Source organism: Phascolarctos cinereus, unplaced genomic scaffold (assembly GCF_003287225.1).
Source record: "Phascolarctos cinereus isolate Bilbo 61053 unplaced genomic scaffold, phaCin_HiC Scaffold_4;HRSCAF=312, whole genome shotgun sequence".
NCBI lineage: Eukaryota > Metazoa > Chordata > Mammalia > Diprotodontia > Phascolarctidae > Phascolarctos > Phascolarctos cinereus.
This window is the reverse complement of record NW_027555847.1, coordinates 203836069-203856081: the sequence shown is the minus strand read 5'-3', so window position 1 is coordinate 203856081 and position 20013 is coordinate 203836069. Positions and strand designations below refer to the sequence as shown.

Here is a 20013-nt window from a genome sequence, read left to right as displayed (position 1 = left end):
CATTTGCTCAATTAGATTCTATTTTAGCCTGCCTACCTCTTGTCAAAATCCTATCCATCCTTCAAAATCCAGGTAAAAATTCTAGTCCTCCTTCACAGAACTTTGTTTGTTTTTTTTTTTAACCAACACTAGGCTACATTTTATTTTGTTTCCCTGATCAATTTTTCTGAAAGTATCAACTGAGTCAAAAACTTACTCTGACTACTGCCACCAGATAAGGCACTTGACAAATGCTTAGGGGTCCCTGAATCATAGCTTTAATTAATAACACTAAGTTCTGCAAAATGCTTTATGTGGCGTCTCATTTGATCCTTACAACAATCTATAAGTATTATTATTGTCCTCATTTTGCAGATGAAGAAACAAGCTGATGTGACTTGCCCAGGGTCACAACACTTCAGAAACTACTAAAATAAGATGTAATTCTATTAAAAGTCAAGCATACTTAATTTTTTTTAAAGATAAAAATTACTATATTCTTTTGTGAGAAAAAAATACAATCACTACAAGTTATACAGAAATGGAATATTTTATTAATTCATCAAAATTTTATTAAGGATCTGCTATGTATATTGTACTCTGCTGAGTGCTAGGACACAGAAGAAATTTCAGCTAAATGACTGGCTTTTCAAGTGGAGGGTAAGAGAAATTTCAAGGACAATTAGGCTCAAACCTGAAAATTTTACATTTCCTAAATTCATTAACCTATCTTCAGCTGAAAGGGTATGTATTATATTATTTTAAAATCAAATAACTTCAATAAGATTGAAGGAGAATAATTCTGGAATGTGTTTTGAAAAAAAAATGCCTTCAAGGTTTTGGGTTTCAAATTATTCAAGAACAATTGTATGAGTGGAATAAGAAAAGGACAATGAAAGCCAATACTGGCCTAACTTACCTACAAAGTGGTAACATATCAAACAGTTTCTATGCTAATCAAGTTAGTTGATGGCAAACAGTCAACTAAATTCTGACAATATGTTAGAGATTTGGGGGGACAGGGAAAGGTGCTTATTTGCTCAGAATAATAGATATGCACCACTGGGATAATATGGTTAAAACAAAAAAATTTATGCTTTTTTTGAGCCAAGAGATTAGCTATCTCAGGATCCCACAATGCCCTAATCATTTTGCAAATAAATTAAACAAAAGGAGTTGAACACTTAAAAAAAAATCAAACTTCACAACCTATTTTGTCTATTATGAAACAATATTTTCAAGATACCATTTAACAGGCTATAAGAAATTAAAGACTGAGACAAGTTATCTCCCAGAAGCAATTTCAGGGTTTATCAACTCTTCAACTACATTTAAAACCGGCACTTCATAAATAAACTGAGTAAACAAGCAATTAGCTACATACGGGATGTTAGAAAGATGCAGGGTGGCAGATGGTGGATAGATATTCTGGAAGTTCTTAGACCCAGGCTTCTTAAAACGATGTAAAGGACTATTGCTAAAATCCTTAGTCAAACCTTGGTCTTCTTGGCCCTCACGAGGAAGCTGGACTGATTGATGTTTTGACAGAGTGGCACGAAGCACCTTTCCATAAAGTCTTTGTCCACTCAGGTGGTTCATGGCTAGTAGTGGGGGAGGAGAAAATCAAGTTTGGCTATGAGAACAGTTTGAAGACATATTCTGTCAAAATCAATATAAACAGTCTATCTTATAATCCTCCAAATTTGCCCAATGACGGACAAAGGTGTGTACAGCAGAATGAAGATGTGGCAAAATATATACATTGATCTTGAAAGCATAAAAAAAGCTACTTCAAAATTAAGTACAGAGTCAAAGAATCCCAGCATTAGAAGACTCAATGAAGTTCATATACTTCAATTCCTTGATGAATGTATGAAATCCTCTCCTAAAATTATCTCATTAACACTCTGAAAACCACCACAATGAGGAATTGCTTTTCAAAGCAATTCATTACACTTTAAGGCAGCTCACTAACTATCAGGAGACAGGCACATGGTGTTACAGAAAGAAAACAATGCCGGATTTGGTGTCAGAGAACCTGAGATTTGATCCTGACTCTCATCTGTGGGAGCTACTGACCAATCACAAACTCTCTGGGTCTCATGTCCTTAAAGAGACTGGATTAGGTGCCCTCTATGGTTCCCTCAAGCTCTAAATCTATGATCTAATTTTCTTTCTTTTGCTAAACTGCAACACCACTCCTTGTAACTTCTACTTATATAGTTCCTTAGATCACAAAGAAGAAATTTAATGATTCTTCCATATAACAACCAAAGCATTACTTCAAGATGATATAGCCTATTAAACACCCACCCTCCTGCCCCTTGCTCTAAGTCACACTGCTAAGTCTTCTCTACTAGAAGTTAAACTTCTCCAGTCTACTTGACTCATCACATGGTTCCCATCCCTTCCAAGAGGAAGGAATCACCAACTCTATTCCTTCCAGTGAAGAGGATTTATGATCTCCAGCCTTTTCATGTCACTGGCTCTGGAGCTAAAATTTCTCTTATGTGTTGTCTCCCTAACTAGGTTATGAGCTTCTTGAAAGTAATGGCCTGTCATACTTTTTCTATTTGGATCTCCAATGCCTGGCACATATTAAGCACATAATGCTTTTTCATTCACAATTCCATGCTAGCTCCAGATGTGGCCTGACCAGGATAGTACAGTGGAATTAACTTCTCTATTTAGAATTCTACCTTAATTTTTACCCAAAAGAACACTGAGATTAAAACTACTCTATTTTTGATAATCAATTTTGTCTTCTAATTTTGTCATCCACAAACTGATTAGCAAGATAGCTACAGACATGGCCTCACACTCTGTGTCTCTTTAGCATCGCTGTACTTGTTACAAGCTGAATTAATCTGTTTCACATCTATTTATGTTTAAGGCACTGACTGAGGAGTGATGATTTTTAAAGTTGAAGTAGGTGAAAACAATGTCCTTTTCCTTACTTTAAACTTATACAAGTATTTCATTGCATAGACTGAATAGAATTTAACAATGGTAACTAAAGGCAGCTAGCTACTTTAACAATTTCTTGTTATTAATAACAATTTCACCTTTTAGTGATAATGTAAAAAGTGGAAAAAATAGTGTGTTCCTTTCATGAAAGAAATTTCTTCCATGTCAACATTCAGATAAAGAGCTCTGCCATCATAGTTTGTTACACTATTGAGCACATGCAAAAGGTTTTTAAGCAACATTTTTATCAATAAGTATTTTCATGTAGTATCACAGGTCTTTTTGCTCTCAAAAACCATGCTTTTATAAACAAAAATATATACATAATTTAGGTAAAGAACTCTTTCTCCGAATACTAAAATGGAAGAAAACCTTTCCATAAAAAGAAACCAGCAGATTAGAAGACTGATTTTTTCTTACCACTTTTTGTGTTACTACCAAAAAGAGTAATTATTATAAATTACATTAAACTAATTAAATTCTACTGAAGAGTCAATAAAATACTTCTATAAATTTTTAAAAAGGGAAATCACTTTTATTGATCTTAACTTGCTTTAAAAAATCATCACCCTCAGTCAAAGCCTTAAATAATAGTAAAGACAATTTACATGGAGATAAATTAACCCACATCTCAACAAGTACGACAGTGCTTAAGGGAAGAACAGTATCCAGAACACAGGAGAAGATAGTTCAGGTGGTCTACCACATCTATAATACTGTGCATAAAATGCTGCCACATTTTAGAAAGGACACTGAGAAGCTAAAGAGCAACCACCAGAAGTGTCAGACAGCTTGCAAAGCTTCTGAGTGATGCTGGAATCTGATTAAAATGTAATTGGAAAATGTTTAACAAAATAAATCAATATGCAGTCTGTATCTACTTCTCCTTGAGTCTGACACCAGTGATCATACAGACCATGAGGATCAGTTAAAGGAAACAGCGTGTTTAATTTGTAGAAGAGAAGACTTAACAAGATCTTGATAGCTCTTTTCAAGTATCTGATGGGTTGGCAGGTAGAATAGTGTTTAACATTTTCCCAAATGGTTTTAGAGGTTAGAGCTAGAAGAAAAAGGTAGACGCTACAGAGACATGGCCTTGAGCTGGATACAAGAGAAAACCTAACAATTCTAACACCCCCAAGTGGGATGGGCTGCTTGACTTCACTCACTTTCTTTAAACAAAGACTGATTACCACTTTTCCCAGTGCTGTGGAAGGAAGGCATTCCTGTAGAGTAAGGATTAAACAAGATTGCTCCTGAAGTCCCTGTATACAGGTCATGACAACAATTAAGATTTATGTAAGACAAAACCAAAAAGCAAAATCTGATGCTATTATTTTGTACAATGATACTACTAATGCTATTGTATTTGAAACTAGCTTCACAATGAACACAAATAAATGAAAATAATCCATTTTTATTACCTAGTTGAGCTTGATTTGCATCTGCCATCTGAACCAAAGCATTTTCTTTCTTATTAAACATGATCTTCACACGCTGTACATCACCATACACCCCTGTGGAAAATTTTAAAAAATCATCTTTTTCAGTACATGCTGATATAAACTTTAATTTCTTTTGATAAACTTATTTAAATAATCTACACTTATCTAACTGGTCATCTACAACAGAATTTTAAAATGCCATCCACCTTAATTCTATTTCCAAGAAACTCAAAACTTTTAAATACAATAAAACACTACTATATCCTAAACAACAAAAATAACAATAAAAAGTTATAAAAATAATAGAGTCCATACAATGGCTAAATAAAATCAAAACAATCCCATTGTTTTATGAGCTAGTCTTCAACTAACAATAGCCATCCTACTATTTCTACTATATTTCTCCTCCATGTCAGTAGATTCTCTCAACAATCCTGTCATATGCCACTGAAATTAAAACAAATGACATGCTTATCTTTTTTTAAGAACGAAGGCTAAAATGATAGCGCAATTACATAAGACAATTCCAATTTTTCAAACAAATGAGTAATGATGTCAGTCTGAAAGTTTCTCTATTTTAAGCTTTATTATTAAAAGTTAATAAAAATGAACTTACCAAACAGGATAAAAAGTCCATGTGGTGTAATAGCCTATTTTTAAAAAAAAGCACAAGCTTTACTTTCCCCTCAAATGTAAATGCTTAAAGAGGTTATTAAAAATCTGGCAAAATTTATATGTGAATGCATTCAATTAAAATGAAACCAGCATAACACAGAGGTATTCTCCAAAATTCTTCATCCTTACCTAAGCCACTATTGTCATAGTAACAAACTTTCAAAAAGCTCATTATCACACCAACATTTTTCTTTCCTTTTAACATGTTTCCAATTTTGAGTCAATGTACCATGGCTCTATGTACTGCACAATAAAATCATTTTACAAAACCTCAACTTGATGCAAATTTTAAGTCTAACTGTGAACTACCTGCAAAAAGAAAATGAGCAAAAAAGAAAAAGACCCTTCAGATCTCTTCGACAGGAGTTGTTTAGATACCTGTTAACAGCATTTGATAAATGGATATATTTTACGTGAATTTATTTTCAAATATGAAGAATAATTTCAGAGCCAACTCCTAAGAGATCAAAACATAGTTAGCTATAGCCTACATATGTAACTGCCCAACTGAAGTCCTACCCTGATGCTTTATTATAGCCTAGAGGTGACCATCAGATCATCAGAACACGAACTCTGATATGTTCTATCAAAAAAATTTTGATTTATCACAGTTCTTGAATTTCTTACATATATATTACTTTTCAACTCACATCAGAATTGAGGTTGCTGACAAGCAGAACAGAATTTCCGGGTACACCAGGAACCCCAGGAATTGCCATCCTTCCAGTGACAGCAGAGGTTGTGATGGTTAAAGGACCAAGAGCTCCAGGAACAGCTGGAACTGAAAGACCTTTACAAAAATGTCAGATATATTTCATTTTTCTAGTTATCAGAAACATTAATATAGTTTCAGAGAATACATATAATATACACAGACACACACACGCCCCAAATAAAATAAGGACGTAAACACAATAAGGTCTTAACAACGTCATCGTTTGTTGACTTTTTTCTCAATAGATGTATCTGAGGGCCAAGCGTTATAGGGCTACCTCACTGAACAAACATTTCTACATTTCAGTACATAGGTCTCACAACCTCCAAGAGCTAACAATCTCAGGGGGACAGACATGTACAAGAAAAAGTATAATATACGGTAGAATGTGATAGAAGCATAGGAGAAGAGATCCTTAAAAGTACTCTAAGAAATTTGAAGGGGAAAGAGATCACTTTCAGATCTTGCGCAAGGTGGGTTTGTAAAACAGAGAACTTTCCCTGAGGGTGGTGGCACCTTAACTGGCTCTTCAAGAAAAAGGATTTCAACAGATGTAGATGGGAAGGGGATGTGTTCCAAGCATAAGAGATATCAGAAGTACAGGCTCAAAAAGTAGCCTCCTATTTGGTCTATTCTCTTCCAAATAAGAGACACTTAACTGCCACAGAGTAGAATCATCGCACTATCTAGGAATACCATTATTCCCAGCACTTTCTGAAATATTTACTTCAGCAAATTTATCCAAAAAATAAACTTTTGTAAAGTTATTTTCATCCTGTTGTTAATTTCCATCAACTTCTTCTCAAAAAAATTATCCAGTCTGTTAAAAAAAAAAACTGGTAAAAAGAAGATTGCTTACCCGAATAAGAAGTTTGAATTTTTTCAATCCTATAATGTCAACACCATAATTTTGTTCCTTTCCCTTTTTAGCCTTGGTATTCACAATATGAAAAGACTTCTTATTAACACTAGACCCAAAATGCTTTCATCTCAAAACTTCATTTAATAAGCTAATTCCCCAATTCATCAATTCTGGGTTCTCAAGTATAATTTTCCTTAAACCAAACTTCCAATTATAACTATTAAAAGATTTAAAAAGAAACAAGATAACACCTTACTTCTGTATGATAAGTATACTTAAAAATATAATCAAAAAACAAAATTCCTTCTGCCTCTTTGCTAAAAACGGTCTGAATCCCAACAGCCAGACTTCTCACAAATGAAAGTAAAAGGCATGAAAGATTACTATACTATGCAACTTTAACACTGGGTAGGAAATGAAGGGCTGTAGGAAGTGAGAGGGCTGTAGGAAGTTAGTGGGGCATTTCAGCAGCTCCTGTTTAAAATGATTTAAAGATTGTACCTTTCAATAACTACATGGAAGCCCAGTGACAGAAATAACCTTGGCCACACTATGGAAAGGTTCTATTTAGCTATTTAAAGAAAGAGCAAACATCACAATCAGTTCAGAATCGCTACAATGTAAGAAAAGTGTTGAGCCCCATTCACTTCATCTAGATTAACATTTGAGATAGTCAATCTTAGCCATACAAATATCAGGCAGGCAACTACTACTATTAGTGTCACTTTTAAGTACGTGGAGGGGAAAAGTAAATTAATTTCATTTCTCCGAAATTAAAATTGGGAATTTTAATATATAATATTTGGGAAAGATAAACAAGGCTCTATCTAATGACTAAGAAATCTCTCTAACCAAATGATAACCCCTAGATGGACAAAATATTCCCTCAGAAACATATGACAAGCATTCATACATTTTTTCCAAATCCACTGACAGAAATAGTTTTCTGATGCTATAATTCAAACAATGAGACCTATTACACTAAAGTTAATGGAGACTATAACTTTTAAGACTATGTTCTGAAATCAATCCTCAATTATCTGTGCTAATCTGATCTTTTCCTAAAGCTGACTTATCAGCTCCTACCACCCAGAATCTGAATGAAAGGCCCTGGACACTGCTGGAAGACAACAATGGAGGAAGAACAGTCCCAAGGGTTGTGGTGTGATCTTTGCTCTCCAAGAGGACCATGACATCAGGGAGGTGATTCCATGACATGCAAGTGAATTGGATTTAAGTGAGGGAGGCCTGTGCAAAGTCACCAGCCTCACTTTCTCCTCTGGAGCCATCTAGGTCCAGGGTCCAGATACAGATCAGGACAACTAGCCTAGGACGCAGTGGGCCTTTGTAAGCTAAGGTTTTTAACAGGTCTCAGTTTGACTGAGGCAATGCAAATTCAGTGATTAAGGCTTAACAAGAACTGAGGCAGAGAATGGTCTCCTTACCTACTCAAAAATGCATTTAAATTAAAAAATCCACCTTGGAGAGGAAGATTCTCAGGGTTTCTGCCTAAAACTGAAACAACTGATATTTACATTCATTCTGAGTCAATCAGGGTCCAAACAAGGACCAAGCAGGGCTTGGCCTGGGACGTATACTGTTGGCCAATCAATGTGTGGACAGTCCAAGTTAAATACAATGATTATAAGTAGCAAAGGCAAATATATATGTGTGTATGTGTGTGTGTTTTGTGTGTGTGTGTGTGTATGTATGTGTTGTGTGTGTGTGTATACACACATATATATACACACAATAAGATTAACCATAGTACACTACTTCCCATAATTTAATTTATATAACCCTCTTAATCTTGATATCAATTCAAGAATAAACTTACCAGTAGCTTGAGGAAATCCAATGGCAGGGGCAAATCCAGCAGCCCCTGCATATGGTGAGGAAATTATACCAGGTGCACCTAATAGAAGAAAACAACAAAAGCAAACATAATACCTTCAACAAATAAGACTGTTAGCAGAAATATTATAAAGCAAGGACAATCTACTTTTTACCATCTACTTATTACTAAAGGCACTGCTACACCTGAAGACTCTGATGGAGGTAAGCAACCTCAGCTGCCAGGTATACAAAATTATGTGATTGGCGGCAAGCAGTCACTACTACTAATTTAATTCAGCTAAATTTTCTGTTAAAAAAGCACTGATGAGAGGTAGGCCAGAAATCTATCATCATTTATTGAACATTCTATGTATGATAATAGAAAACTTAAAGTGACTGGGGAGGGACCTAACCCTAAAAACGTTTATAATTTATTTGGAAAGACAGACTAGGTGCATAAGAAGAAACCCAGTACAAGGCAATATATCAAAAGATAGATGGTGTGAAAAATGATTTCTCTTGGCAATCTTTGTCTTGGAGACTCAGAGCTCCTAGCACCCCCGGCCTTCTGTCCAAAGTTCTTCAGAAGGACATTACTGATAATGAGCTTGCACTGAATCTTCCTATCTTGGTCAAACTCCAACTCATGCCTGATTTAATTTTATCCTTCTCAGGTTTGGGTAGAGACAGATTTCCAAGACTGGAGATGGTATTTCCTCTGGCTGGTGATACCAGCTCCTGTTGACCAAGATAGTGAACTAAGTCACGTACTCAAGACTCATTTTAATATAACCCACCTCCTAGTGTTTTGACCAATCAGAGTTGATTGGTATCCCTTGCAAACACCTACTCTTCGCAGAGCATATAACCCTGTACCCCCAAATCCCAAATGGAACCAGTTCTGAACTGGCCCCTTTGGGGGGGCCCAGTTTTGGACTGAACTCCTATGCAATGCATGTCAAGCCAGCTTGAAATTAAACTGTGGACACATGCACCTTAACTTCGTTTGTCTCTTTCTTAAAACAGACTCTGTAATAAACTGGGGTTTGACAATAGATAGATAGATGGTGAGTGCCAAAGAAGAGGTGTAGTCCAGATGTTAATGGGTTAAAAGAGAGGGACTACTGATGGCTAGACAAAGCTTAATAAAAGATGTAAAGAGAAGGATGGGGAGGGGGGAATGCTGGAAAGGGGAAACCTCATAAATAAAGATATGAGATTATAAATATAAAGTTGTCTGTGGCAATCTGATTCCTGTGAATTATACAATTATTTAAAAGAAAAGCTTTTATCAATATTTTAACAATATTTCACAAGAATTGCCTTTGTCAACAAAGATAAAAAAATAATTTCCCCCAAATTTTCATGTTTATTTAAAAATATGACACCATAAACTTATGAATACTCACTCTTTCTCTTAAATAGAAATAAACAAAGGTACAGATGCTAAGGTGTAAGTAAGGTGGATTTTTGTTATTCTTTCTTATAGTTTAGTTCCCAGGTTCCATGGCCATAACAATCTCTAGTTTCCAGGTGTTAACATAATATTTCCCGTGAATTATGGTTGAAAACAACTTCTACTGGGCAGCTGCAATACAGATATAGGGGTGACATAATGTGCTATGCTAGGTCATAATGACATTGCTAAAGTTAACCTGTGAGCTTAATGTTGGCAAGACGCCTTCTTTGTTTGTGGCCCTATAAAGCAAGTGGGCACTGGTCAGTAAGGGGGAATCTATTTTGGGATTTGGATAACTCACAGAGGAAATGCAGGTACCTGCCTTGATCGGCCTCCATCAAGGCTTGGGAGGAATCTGTATGTTTGCCTCAACTGGCCCCATTGAGGCTTTAGGGGATACAAGGAGTTGAACTCCTATTCTTGCCTACCCCTGCGAGAAGTGTGATTATGGAATGTTATAGGAGTTGGAGCTCCCATTATCAGCAACTCTCCTGAGGAGACTAGACTAGAATAAAGTAAGCTTATTTAACCCCTCCAAAGCTGTCTTCCTACCTGACCAGATCAAGAGTGAATCTGTTAGAGGCTGGAGCCTAAAGTCTCCAGTGCCTCCTGTGTTGTTACCTGTCTTAACACAAGAGTTCGGGTATGTTACAACTACTTGTCTGTGGGAAAGGCTGACTGATAGGTAGCACAGTGAAGAGAATACTGGAATTGGCATTAGAAAGACCTGAGTCTTAATCCTCTCCAAGACACTAAAGTAACTGTGTGACCCTGGGCATTTAACTTCTCCTGGATTCAGTTTTGTCACCTTTAGATAAGGAGTAACAATAATATTTAGCACCTATTTCCCAGGATTGATGTGACCATCAAATGAGATTATGTTCTTAAAGCACGATATATTAGCTATTATTGTTATTATTATTTAAACTAAAACAATGAAAATCCCAGGTTAAGGCAACTGTCTTGATTATTTTCCTTTTTTTAGGACGTGAGATTTCTGTAAAAAGAATGTCCATCAGAATATAGATGAAACAAATAAAAGCAAAACTAATAAAGCAGACAAAAATTTTAAAGTTTAAAAGATACTTGCTACCCTTCCCAGTCTATTAGTGAACAGATAAATTGGTTGATGGCTAGAATTTCTCCCTTGATTATAACCACGTTTTTCCCTTCATGGACCAAAACTGCTAGATACTCTACCTATCTATTGATTGCTTTAAAGAAAAGGAATCATTCTTCCCAAATATCACATGCTAGTTACATACCAAATGGTTATATTTCTTGTTTCTTTCTAGATCCGTGATCTCACATGTGTACGGCCCTTCCATGTATGAAACTCCCTCTACTGATACAATATGGCAACCTTTCTGTAACAATGTTCTAAAGTGGCCATGGCCACTAAGAGGTTAACTGACTTGCCCAAGGTCATGTAATCTGCATGGGTCCGAGTGAGGCGCTGTAAAGAAGTCCTCCCAGACTCTGAGAACAACTCTTTCTGCTTTACCATGCTACCTTCCCACAGGATCTTTCCAAGAGTCTTTAAAACAATTTTAGTAATGCTAGGCTAGATGAGCAAAATAAAAAACACAGCATGACGGCAGAGAATAGTTGCAAGGAGAAGAGATGTGATGACAGTTGGACCTACATCAGAAAAGGTCTGTTGGCCTCCCACTAGAACCCTGGGCACTTTGGTTAGAACAAACATCAAGTGAGCTGAAGCAACGTGAAAAGATAGCAGCTACACTCAAAGGTCTATTTTACTATAATTAGGTGTCTCTCTTTTTAAAGCACAATTTTTATTGTTCAGTTGTTTTTAATCACGTCCAACTCTTCATGACCCCATTTGGGGTTTTCTTGGCAAAGATACTGGAGTGGTTTGCCATTTCCCTTTCCAGTTCATGTTACAGATGAGGAAACTGAGGCAAACAGGGTTAAATGACTTGCACAAGGTCACACAGCTAGTAAGTATCTGAGGCCAGATTCGAACTCGGGAAGATGAATCTTCCTGACTCTCAGCCTGGCACTCTATCCACTGCACCTGTTCGTAGTTTGAGGTTTCTTCCCACCCCCACCTCTAAAAAAGAAGAAAGATACTTCAAACAGCTTATCTTACCAAATGTCTCCTTATCTGAACACTTAAACTTAAAAAATGACATTATGATTTTGCTTAACATTGAAAAAACACCTTAATTCTACCCATCAAAGGTGAAGAATTTATTCATATTTTTAAAAATGCAAGACAACTAAGCAATCATGCGACAATGACATGACCTTTAACAAATAATCGAGGTTCCCTGATCCCACCTGTGAATCCTATCTCCTGAGTAACCTGCCATCCTAAAGATCAACAACTGAATTTGAAATGTGAAAATAAATTTATATATGAACCATAAAGCTTAGAACTCTGAAAACTGTTACAACTATTTTCAGTGTAGAACAGAAACGAGAAATTTCTATATTAAAAGGTACTGCTATATTGAGGAAAGAAACCACTTAGCGCTTTCACATACTTAGACTCTGGTCTAAGATTCACTTACTAAGAAAATACTTCCTTGGGGCAGCTAGATGGCACAGTGGATAGAGCACCGGCCCTGGAGTCAGGAGGACCTGAGTTCAAATGTGACCTCAGACACTTGACACTTACTAGCTGTGTGACCCTGGGTACGTCACTTAACCCCACTGCCTAACCCAAAAAATCCCACAAACAAAAAACCTTCCTTGGCAGAAACCTCATTTGGGACAGAAATGGCTAAAAAGTATGCCTATTATTCATGAAAATTGTTAAATATATAGAAAATACATCTCTCACTATTCATAGCCTCTTTTAATGGAAATTACTACGTCTATCCACATATTTATAACACAGCAAAAATTTAAGTTTCAGTAGGAAGTAAAGACTTCAAAAAATACAGTGACAGGCAGAAACTAGGCACAGACCAAAATCTTACAACCATATACCAAAATAAAGTCAAAATGGGTTCACGATTTAGATATAAAGGCTGATATTATAAGCAAACTGGGAAAGCAAGGAATAGTTTACCTGTCAGATTTATGGAAAACAGAAGAATTTATGACCAAACAAGAGACAGAACATTACAAAATACAAAGTGGATAATTTTGATTATATTAAATTGAAAAGTTTCTGCAAAAACAAAGCTGCAATCTGTACAAAGAGTGGTTGGTTCTGGGATGATTACTAGGAAAACAGGTTAATGTAAATTTTATTTTTCACTATTCGACTAAGTTATTATCAGGAGAGATATGAGAACCAAGGCTCTAAATAGAGGAAATTAGGGCAAAGATTTGCCTTAGGAAAACATGAGGGGAAAGCCTACATTCCTGAAAGCCTATTAAAGAGCAATCATAACATCACATAGCTGATTCTTCCTTTTTCACCATGGGAGGAGAGGGTACAAGGGAGCACAGCAGAGACGTTTTAATTGATCAGAAATTATAAAAAGGCTAATTAAGACTATCTTCCCCAGATCCTCCCAAGCAGCAAAACCAGCTTAAGCTGAATGGACAGACTGTGGGCACAATGAAGAGGAGATTCTAGAATCACACTCACCCAAGATGCTCACATGATGAGAAATGGGCAAACACTATCACAGGGAACCACATGTTCCTATCACTCATCTCACATTCACATATCTACTCACTGAATATCTGTCTCTGTCGCTGTCATGAGTTTGCTCTCTCCATACACAATTTAATTCTAGTAAGCACAATGCACACATGATGTGACTCCACTGCGTAGGAGCAAAATGAAAAACAATCTCTGACTCTAAAGTTCTTACATTCTATCTCATTTCATCATTACAATAATCCTGCATGGAAAATGCTACAGTTATCTTCATTTTACAGATAAGGAAATACTACTGGAGAGATTAAATGACTTGCCCATAGTTATAAGAGGTATTAAATATCATAGGTGGGATTTGAACCCAGGTCTCTGTTACCTCAAAGCTGGGCAATTAATCAAATCTCAAAAATAATTATTTGGATAGTACCATGCTTTTGAAGGAGGCAAGTATCACTGTGGACTAGTAAGGACTCATTTGAACAAAAAAAATCTATTAACCTTGGAGCGAAATGTAATGCAGTGAAATGACTGCTGGACATGTTTGTAATCAAAAGATCTGGATTCATATCTCTAATTTGCCACTTACTGTGTGACCTTGCACAATCCACTGCACCTCTGAGCTTTGAATTCCTTATCTCTAAAGTGAGAGCACTAGGCTAGATAAATTCTAAGATTCCTTCCAAATATAAAATTTTGCGATTCTGTAATCCTAACTCATGTTTCCTATATCTCCTTAACTATGGAGACTTTAAAATTTTACAATTCAAATTAATCAGGTCTAAAGCTTCTCAATTCTATTGAAATAGCTAAACCATCAGTGAAAATTCCATATGCTTTAAGAATGTCCCACAAGAAGGGACAACAATAATAAAAACCACACCCCAAACCTGACATGACAGCAGGACATCTATTCACATTTAGAAGATATGTACTGCAGAGAAAAAAAGACTGCCCTCCTACCTACTTAGGAATGGCAATAGTTTTTGTGATCTTTTAATGTCGCTAGAATGCATCTGGTGACCAAAACATCACTTGTAATAAATGTTTGTAATTCCCACCATTCCAAACTCACAAAAAATCTTACGGTAACTAACCATGAATAAAAATGAAGGAAATCTTTAAATTGAGAACCGATGAACACTAGAACCTTGATATACATAGTATCTTCCTACATTAAAGAACACCACAAATTCCTCTGCCTCTAGGAACACAAGTAACAAAAAAGTCTCAATATCACAATAGTAGAAGCTTCAAATTGTAACTTTTCCCCAAGAGATGGTACAATGTGATGAGACAATATAACCTCAGAAAAATGGAAACCAAGTCACCAGAAAGGCAATGGACAGGGGCCCAGTTGTTCTGAGCAGGCTGCAATATATTATAATCATAAAGGAGAAATGAAATATAGAATGTCATCACAGAAGTAGGAGTGAAAAAGAATATGGACAAGACAATAATGAGGCACAGTGTTCCACTGGTGTCCTCACATCAAGAGTATCTGAGGAAGGGGCCAAATATACTGAGCAGACCCTCTTTGCCAAACTTATGGAACATGGACAATTATTGCTCAATAAAGGCAGGCAGGCATGGATGTGTTGGGATCCGCAATGGTAGAAAATACTCTTAGCTATGAAACCAAGTTAAGCTACACAGTGGAGTGTGGGCATGTCTAAGACATCCCAAAATGGAAAGAAAAATGGACTCAAGTTGGACAACCTGGGTCCAAACTCAGGCTCTGTTACTTAATGTGTGATATTGGGCTACTTATTTCATGTATTTTCTTTGGACCTGAGTTTCCTCATAGATAAAAGGAGGGGTTTTAGCCACATAATCCTTAATGGATTCATCCAGCTACAAACAGCCTATGATTCTTAGGCATCTCTTTGCCCCTCATTACTATAATCAATACAAAATTATATCAGATCCCACAAAAATGAACCAATCTCCATTTTACAAACCTCAACTCCACAGTATTTAGCTGTACTGTCATGTACCATGAAACCAATTATTAATTGAAAAAAAATTATTATACTATGTGAAAGATAAGCGTAACATAAAATTTGTTTCCCTTACATTTTTTTCTGTTTCAGATTTTATTAATGTGATAGTAGTGTATATATTTATAGAATTGTGAAGATACATTATCTTGAATCAGACATCACAACAAGCAATGCTCCTCTCGCGAAATATGGATCTTTAAGATATATCCATGATTTTCAATGACTAGACATAATGTAGGAATTACAAAAAAAAAACATACACAATGCAAAAATCTGTATTACCAAAATTACCATGTTTTTAAAATCTTAGGACATCATGTGTTTGTGATACAAGCACTAGCTCATTAAATCAGACAGACAATATGAATATTATTTACTGATTTGCAATCCTATTTTCTATCATCATTTGTTACAGAAGCAGCTATCATAAATGCATTTACTCTGGCAAATGAGATGCCAAGATACTGATGTTAAAAAATGTATTCAAATAAAATAGGAATTTTAATAATCTGGTAAGCAAAATGCTCCACCTGTGCTAGATTGTAGTTTAAAAAAAAAAGGCCTTTTACATTAAGAAGCTGCCTGAAAAAAAATCAAAAGATTATTTAAATAGGGAAATTAAAATTACTTCATCTGAAAAACCAACCATAATCAGAAATATCAAATCTAGAGGGGAACAATTGGCCTATAAAAATACTTTAATATAGTTTCTTCCTTTGTTTGTAGATATCTTAATAAATCCAGTTCGATTAATAAGAAAGAAAAGATTTCAGGCATACATTTTCACTGTCAACTCTCGAACACATCACTTGATGTCTCTCATCTAATTTTTTTTTTAAATTTCAAAACGATATGAAAGCCAGTGTGTAAAGAAAACTATCAGTCTAGTATTATGGCATGCAACTCACTTGTGACTTTGAAAAGAATTACTTACCAAAAGCAGCAGCCATAGTAGGATCAATGGATGGCTGGCCATCACCAGAAGGAAGGTCAAGGCGAGTGAAATCTCTGCTTTTGTCATTATTATACTTCACATTAAGGCTGGTTAACTTGGAGAAGTCAATACGCAGAGTGCAGCATGCATTATAGATATTCTGGCCATCCAGAGCCTAAAGGGTTTGACGAAAGGTACTGATTTTTTGGGTAGTATTACAAAATTAGCATGCCAAACTGTCATTTTTTAAAATGTAGATTGCATTTACTTGCTATATGTTACCATTAAACTATTGTGAGCCTCAATTTCTTCTTCTATTAACCACTCTCCTCTCCATTAGTCCCCCCCAAAATATAACAAGTCCTCTCCTTTCTTGAAAGGAAGCACTGTGCAGTATACAGAGCTCCAGATCTGGAGTGAGAAGTTCTATTTTCAAAGCCTGTTCTAACACAAAAATTGTGTGACCCTGGGCAAGTCACTTAACTGTTCTGGGACACAGTTTCCTCATATTTAAAATGAGGGGTTTGGACTCAATGACCTTTAAGGTCCCTTTCAACTCCAAATATATGATACTGTAAAACTCCACAGGACATTTCACCCTTAATTTTAATGACGTTCATTAAATAATGTTCAAATTAAATTATTCTGCCACAGAGTTTTCTTGTCTTGAAGAGTCTTTAAAATACTTTGGATAATAGGGAAATCTCAGAATGTGAGAAAAGGCTACTTTTCCTTTCTCTGTTTTTCTGTAGCTTATGGTACAGTTATATACTACTTGATTTGGCTATTAACAGGAAGAGTAACTTCCTGAAGGAATGTTAAAAGGATTAACAGTTAGAAGAGGCCTTAGAAAATACAAGTAGGCAGCATACTGGATGGTGCCTGACTAGGCCTGGAGTTTGGAAGACCAGAGTTCAAATCTGACTTGAGATTTGCCCAAGTGTCAAGACACTTATTAGCACTGTGACCCTGTACAAGTCATTTCTACCTGAGTTTCTTTAACTGAAAAATGAGGATAATAGCAGCACCTACTTCTCAGGGTTGTTGTAAGGATCAAATGAGATAATATTTGTTAAGTGCTTAATACATAATAGGTGCTTAATAAATGTTTGTTTCCTTCCTTCCTTTCTTAGAGAAAATTTAATCTAAACCCTTCATTTTACAGAAGCAGAAATAGGTCCAACAACTTGCAAAAGGTCATTAGATATTTCTGATTTCAAATCAAGCATTCTTTCAATTATGTAACACATGCTACTTCATAATTAATGTGATTATATACTAAGTCCTTTTTTGGAATAATGCTATGTTACCAAAATGTAAGAAGTCACTAATGTTGATGAATTTTTAATTTGTGATATACCTGTAACTTAGGTAACCATGTGAACACTTCTACAATATTTCTAAAATTAGTAGGCAATATTGTGAAATAAAACTACTTTGAAAATATACTAATAAAGCAGGCATACTACCCACTGTGCCTACCTCACAAGGTTAAATGAGTGTTTTTAAAAACTGTACAGCACAAATCAGATGTAAAGCACTGCATACTTTAATATGCACAGATGAATATCCACAACTACCTTACTCCAGATGCTCTTATTCCTCTTAGTTATATATCTTTCTTACCAGGATAAGATTATAAGCTGTCTTCTCAATGTACTTGAATAGTGCTGCAATTCAACAGCCTTAATTCAACAACAATCTTCATCAGAGACTACCAAACCTGACAATTAACTGTAACTCAGCAAACCACATGAAACAACATTATGTGTGTATATATAGATACATATATGTATAACTGTGATATACTTCAAATTATATTATTTTAATATATTTCCCAAAAAAGTGTCAAAAACAGAACAGAAAAAAACTCAAAACATTTCCAGCAAGAACTAAAATATGTTTAAATATAAAAATTTACCTAAATATTTACTTCAAAATGTTGGAAAACTGTCAAAGATAACATTATTCTAGCCAAACTGATTAAAGTTCTAAACCACAAAATGGCAAATGTCATATCATGAAGACACTAAATAATTCTGATATAATAAAAATGGAAACAATAAAATGATCTTTTTTTCTCATTCATTCTAAACAACTCTGGTCACAATTACCATTTTGGCATAATGTGCATTCAGTGGCTCAGCATACTGAAGCAAGGCCTGAAACTGATTGTTCTTTGTGAAGGTGATAATCCTCAAAACTGTTCCAAACTTGGAAAAAATCTGAAAGAAAAATTACAAATTTGGATAAAGTACAGGAAAAAAACCGAAACACTGATTTGTGGATATCTCTTTACTTAAGAAAGTGATGTTAATAACAGCTACAAAGCACTATTTCTTCCTATTTTAAAACTAGAAAGCTTCCTCCAGTAAGAACCTTGGCCGAAAATGTGTTAAAATCACACCCAAGGTGGCAAGAAACTTTTAAAGCTCTTACATAAAGGAAATTGGTGATTTCAGAGCAACATGAATAATTACAGGTTGAATATGATGGAAATGACTGACTGTATAACCTTACAGTAAAGGAGAGTGTGGGAGGGGGGCATTTTATGATTTAGCTGCTATGATTTTTGATTTTCTTTCTCAGGTTGTCCCTAAAAGATAAACAGGAAAGGGGCTGTCTTGATGTTCATTTCAACTAAGCAAAGCTATAGTGCGCATCTACAATGTGAATGATATAGGACTAAAAAAAAAAAAACGGGATATGAAAGCTATATGATATGATCTCTGTCTCTGAGGAATTTATAATCACATGGAGGAAAAATAATACAGGAACAATTAAAAAACAAAAAACCCTATATGCTTACAGCGCCCAAATACGTACACAAATTTATGAAGAGAGATAAATAAGATTATGGCTAGAGAAGCTGGCAAAGAATCAGTAGATAAATGAAAGTGGGATCTGACCTGAAACTATGGTAGTTTCAATGGTAGAGCAGTGACATAACAATGATTAACAAATGACTAGATGGGGGTGGAAGGATGTGCAGGGGAGGGACAGAAACAGGGTGAAGAGGGATGAGTTAGTGTTGATTCCAAGTTTCCAAGTAGACTCACTAGAAAAACAGAGATACCAGTAGAAACATAAGTTAACAATGAGACACAGGCATGTTTTGATTTGGTTTTTTTTGGGTGGGATTGGGAGGGAATTATTTGACTGGGCCATGGCTGAGCTTAGAACCCGAAATACATATATCTTGGTGAAGATATCCTACAAGCCACTGGCACTATGGATCTAAAGCTCTGGCTCAGAGATACAGATGTTGGAATCATTTACTAGATGACCAAAGCCATTGGAGTGAACGAGATGAACTATAAAAAGTGTTTACAGGGAGAAAATCAAAGGGTCAGAAACAGAAAATTGGTGGATATATCTAAATATAAAAAGGAGAAAGATGAGGAACCAGCAAATAGGGAAAAAGCAGCATAAAATTTCAGGAATCAGGGGCATCAAAAAATCAAATGCTATACTGGTTAAGTACAATAGGATGCAGACAGAAGAAGGCCATTCATTGAATTAGTAATAAGTAAATCAGTGGGAAAAAACTTTTTAACT

The 20013-nt window shown here is 35.5% G+C and overlaps 1 protein-coding gene across 5 annotated transcripts in view; it reads right to left on the bottom strand.

Moving 5' to 3' along the window:
- The window catches only part of PTBP3 (polypyrimidine tract binding protein 3), a 103756-nt gene that overhangs the window by 7844 nt on the left and 75899 nt on the right, over nt 1-20013 (bottom strand). For all 5 annotated transcript variants that reach the window (XM_078152855.1, XM_020972420.2, XM_078152856.1 and 2 more), the window contains 7 exons: nt 18570-18680; nt 16456-16630; nt 8481-8558; nt 5717-5856; nt 5008-5041; nt 4371-4463; nt 1364-1580 (listed from right to left, as the gene is read on the bottom strand). In XM_078152855.1, the coding sequence (XP_078008981.1) occupies nt 1364-1580; nt 4371-4463; nt 5008-5041; nt 5717-5856; nt 8481-8558; nt 16456-16630; nt 18570-18680 (848 nt within the window). The remainder of the gene's footprint in view (nt 1-1363; nt 1581-4370; nt 4464-5007; nt 5042-5716; nt 5857-8480; nt 8559-16455; nt 16631-18569; nt 18681-20013) is intronic.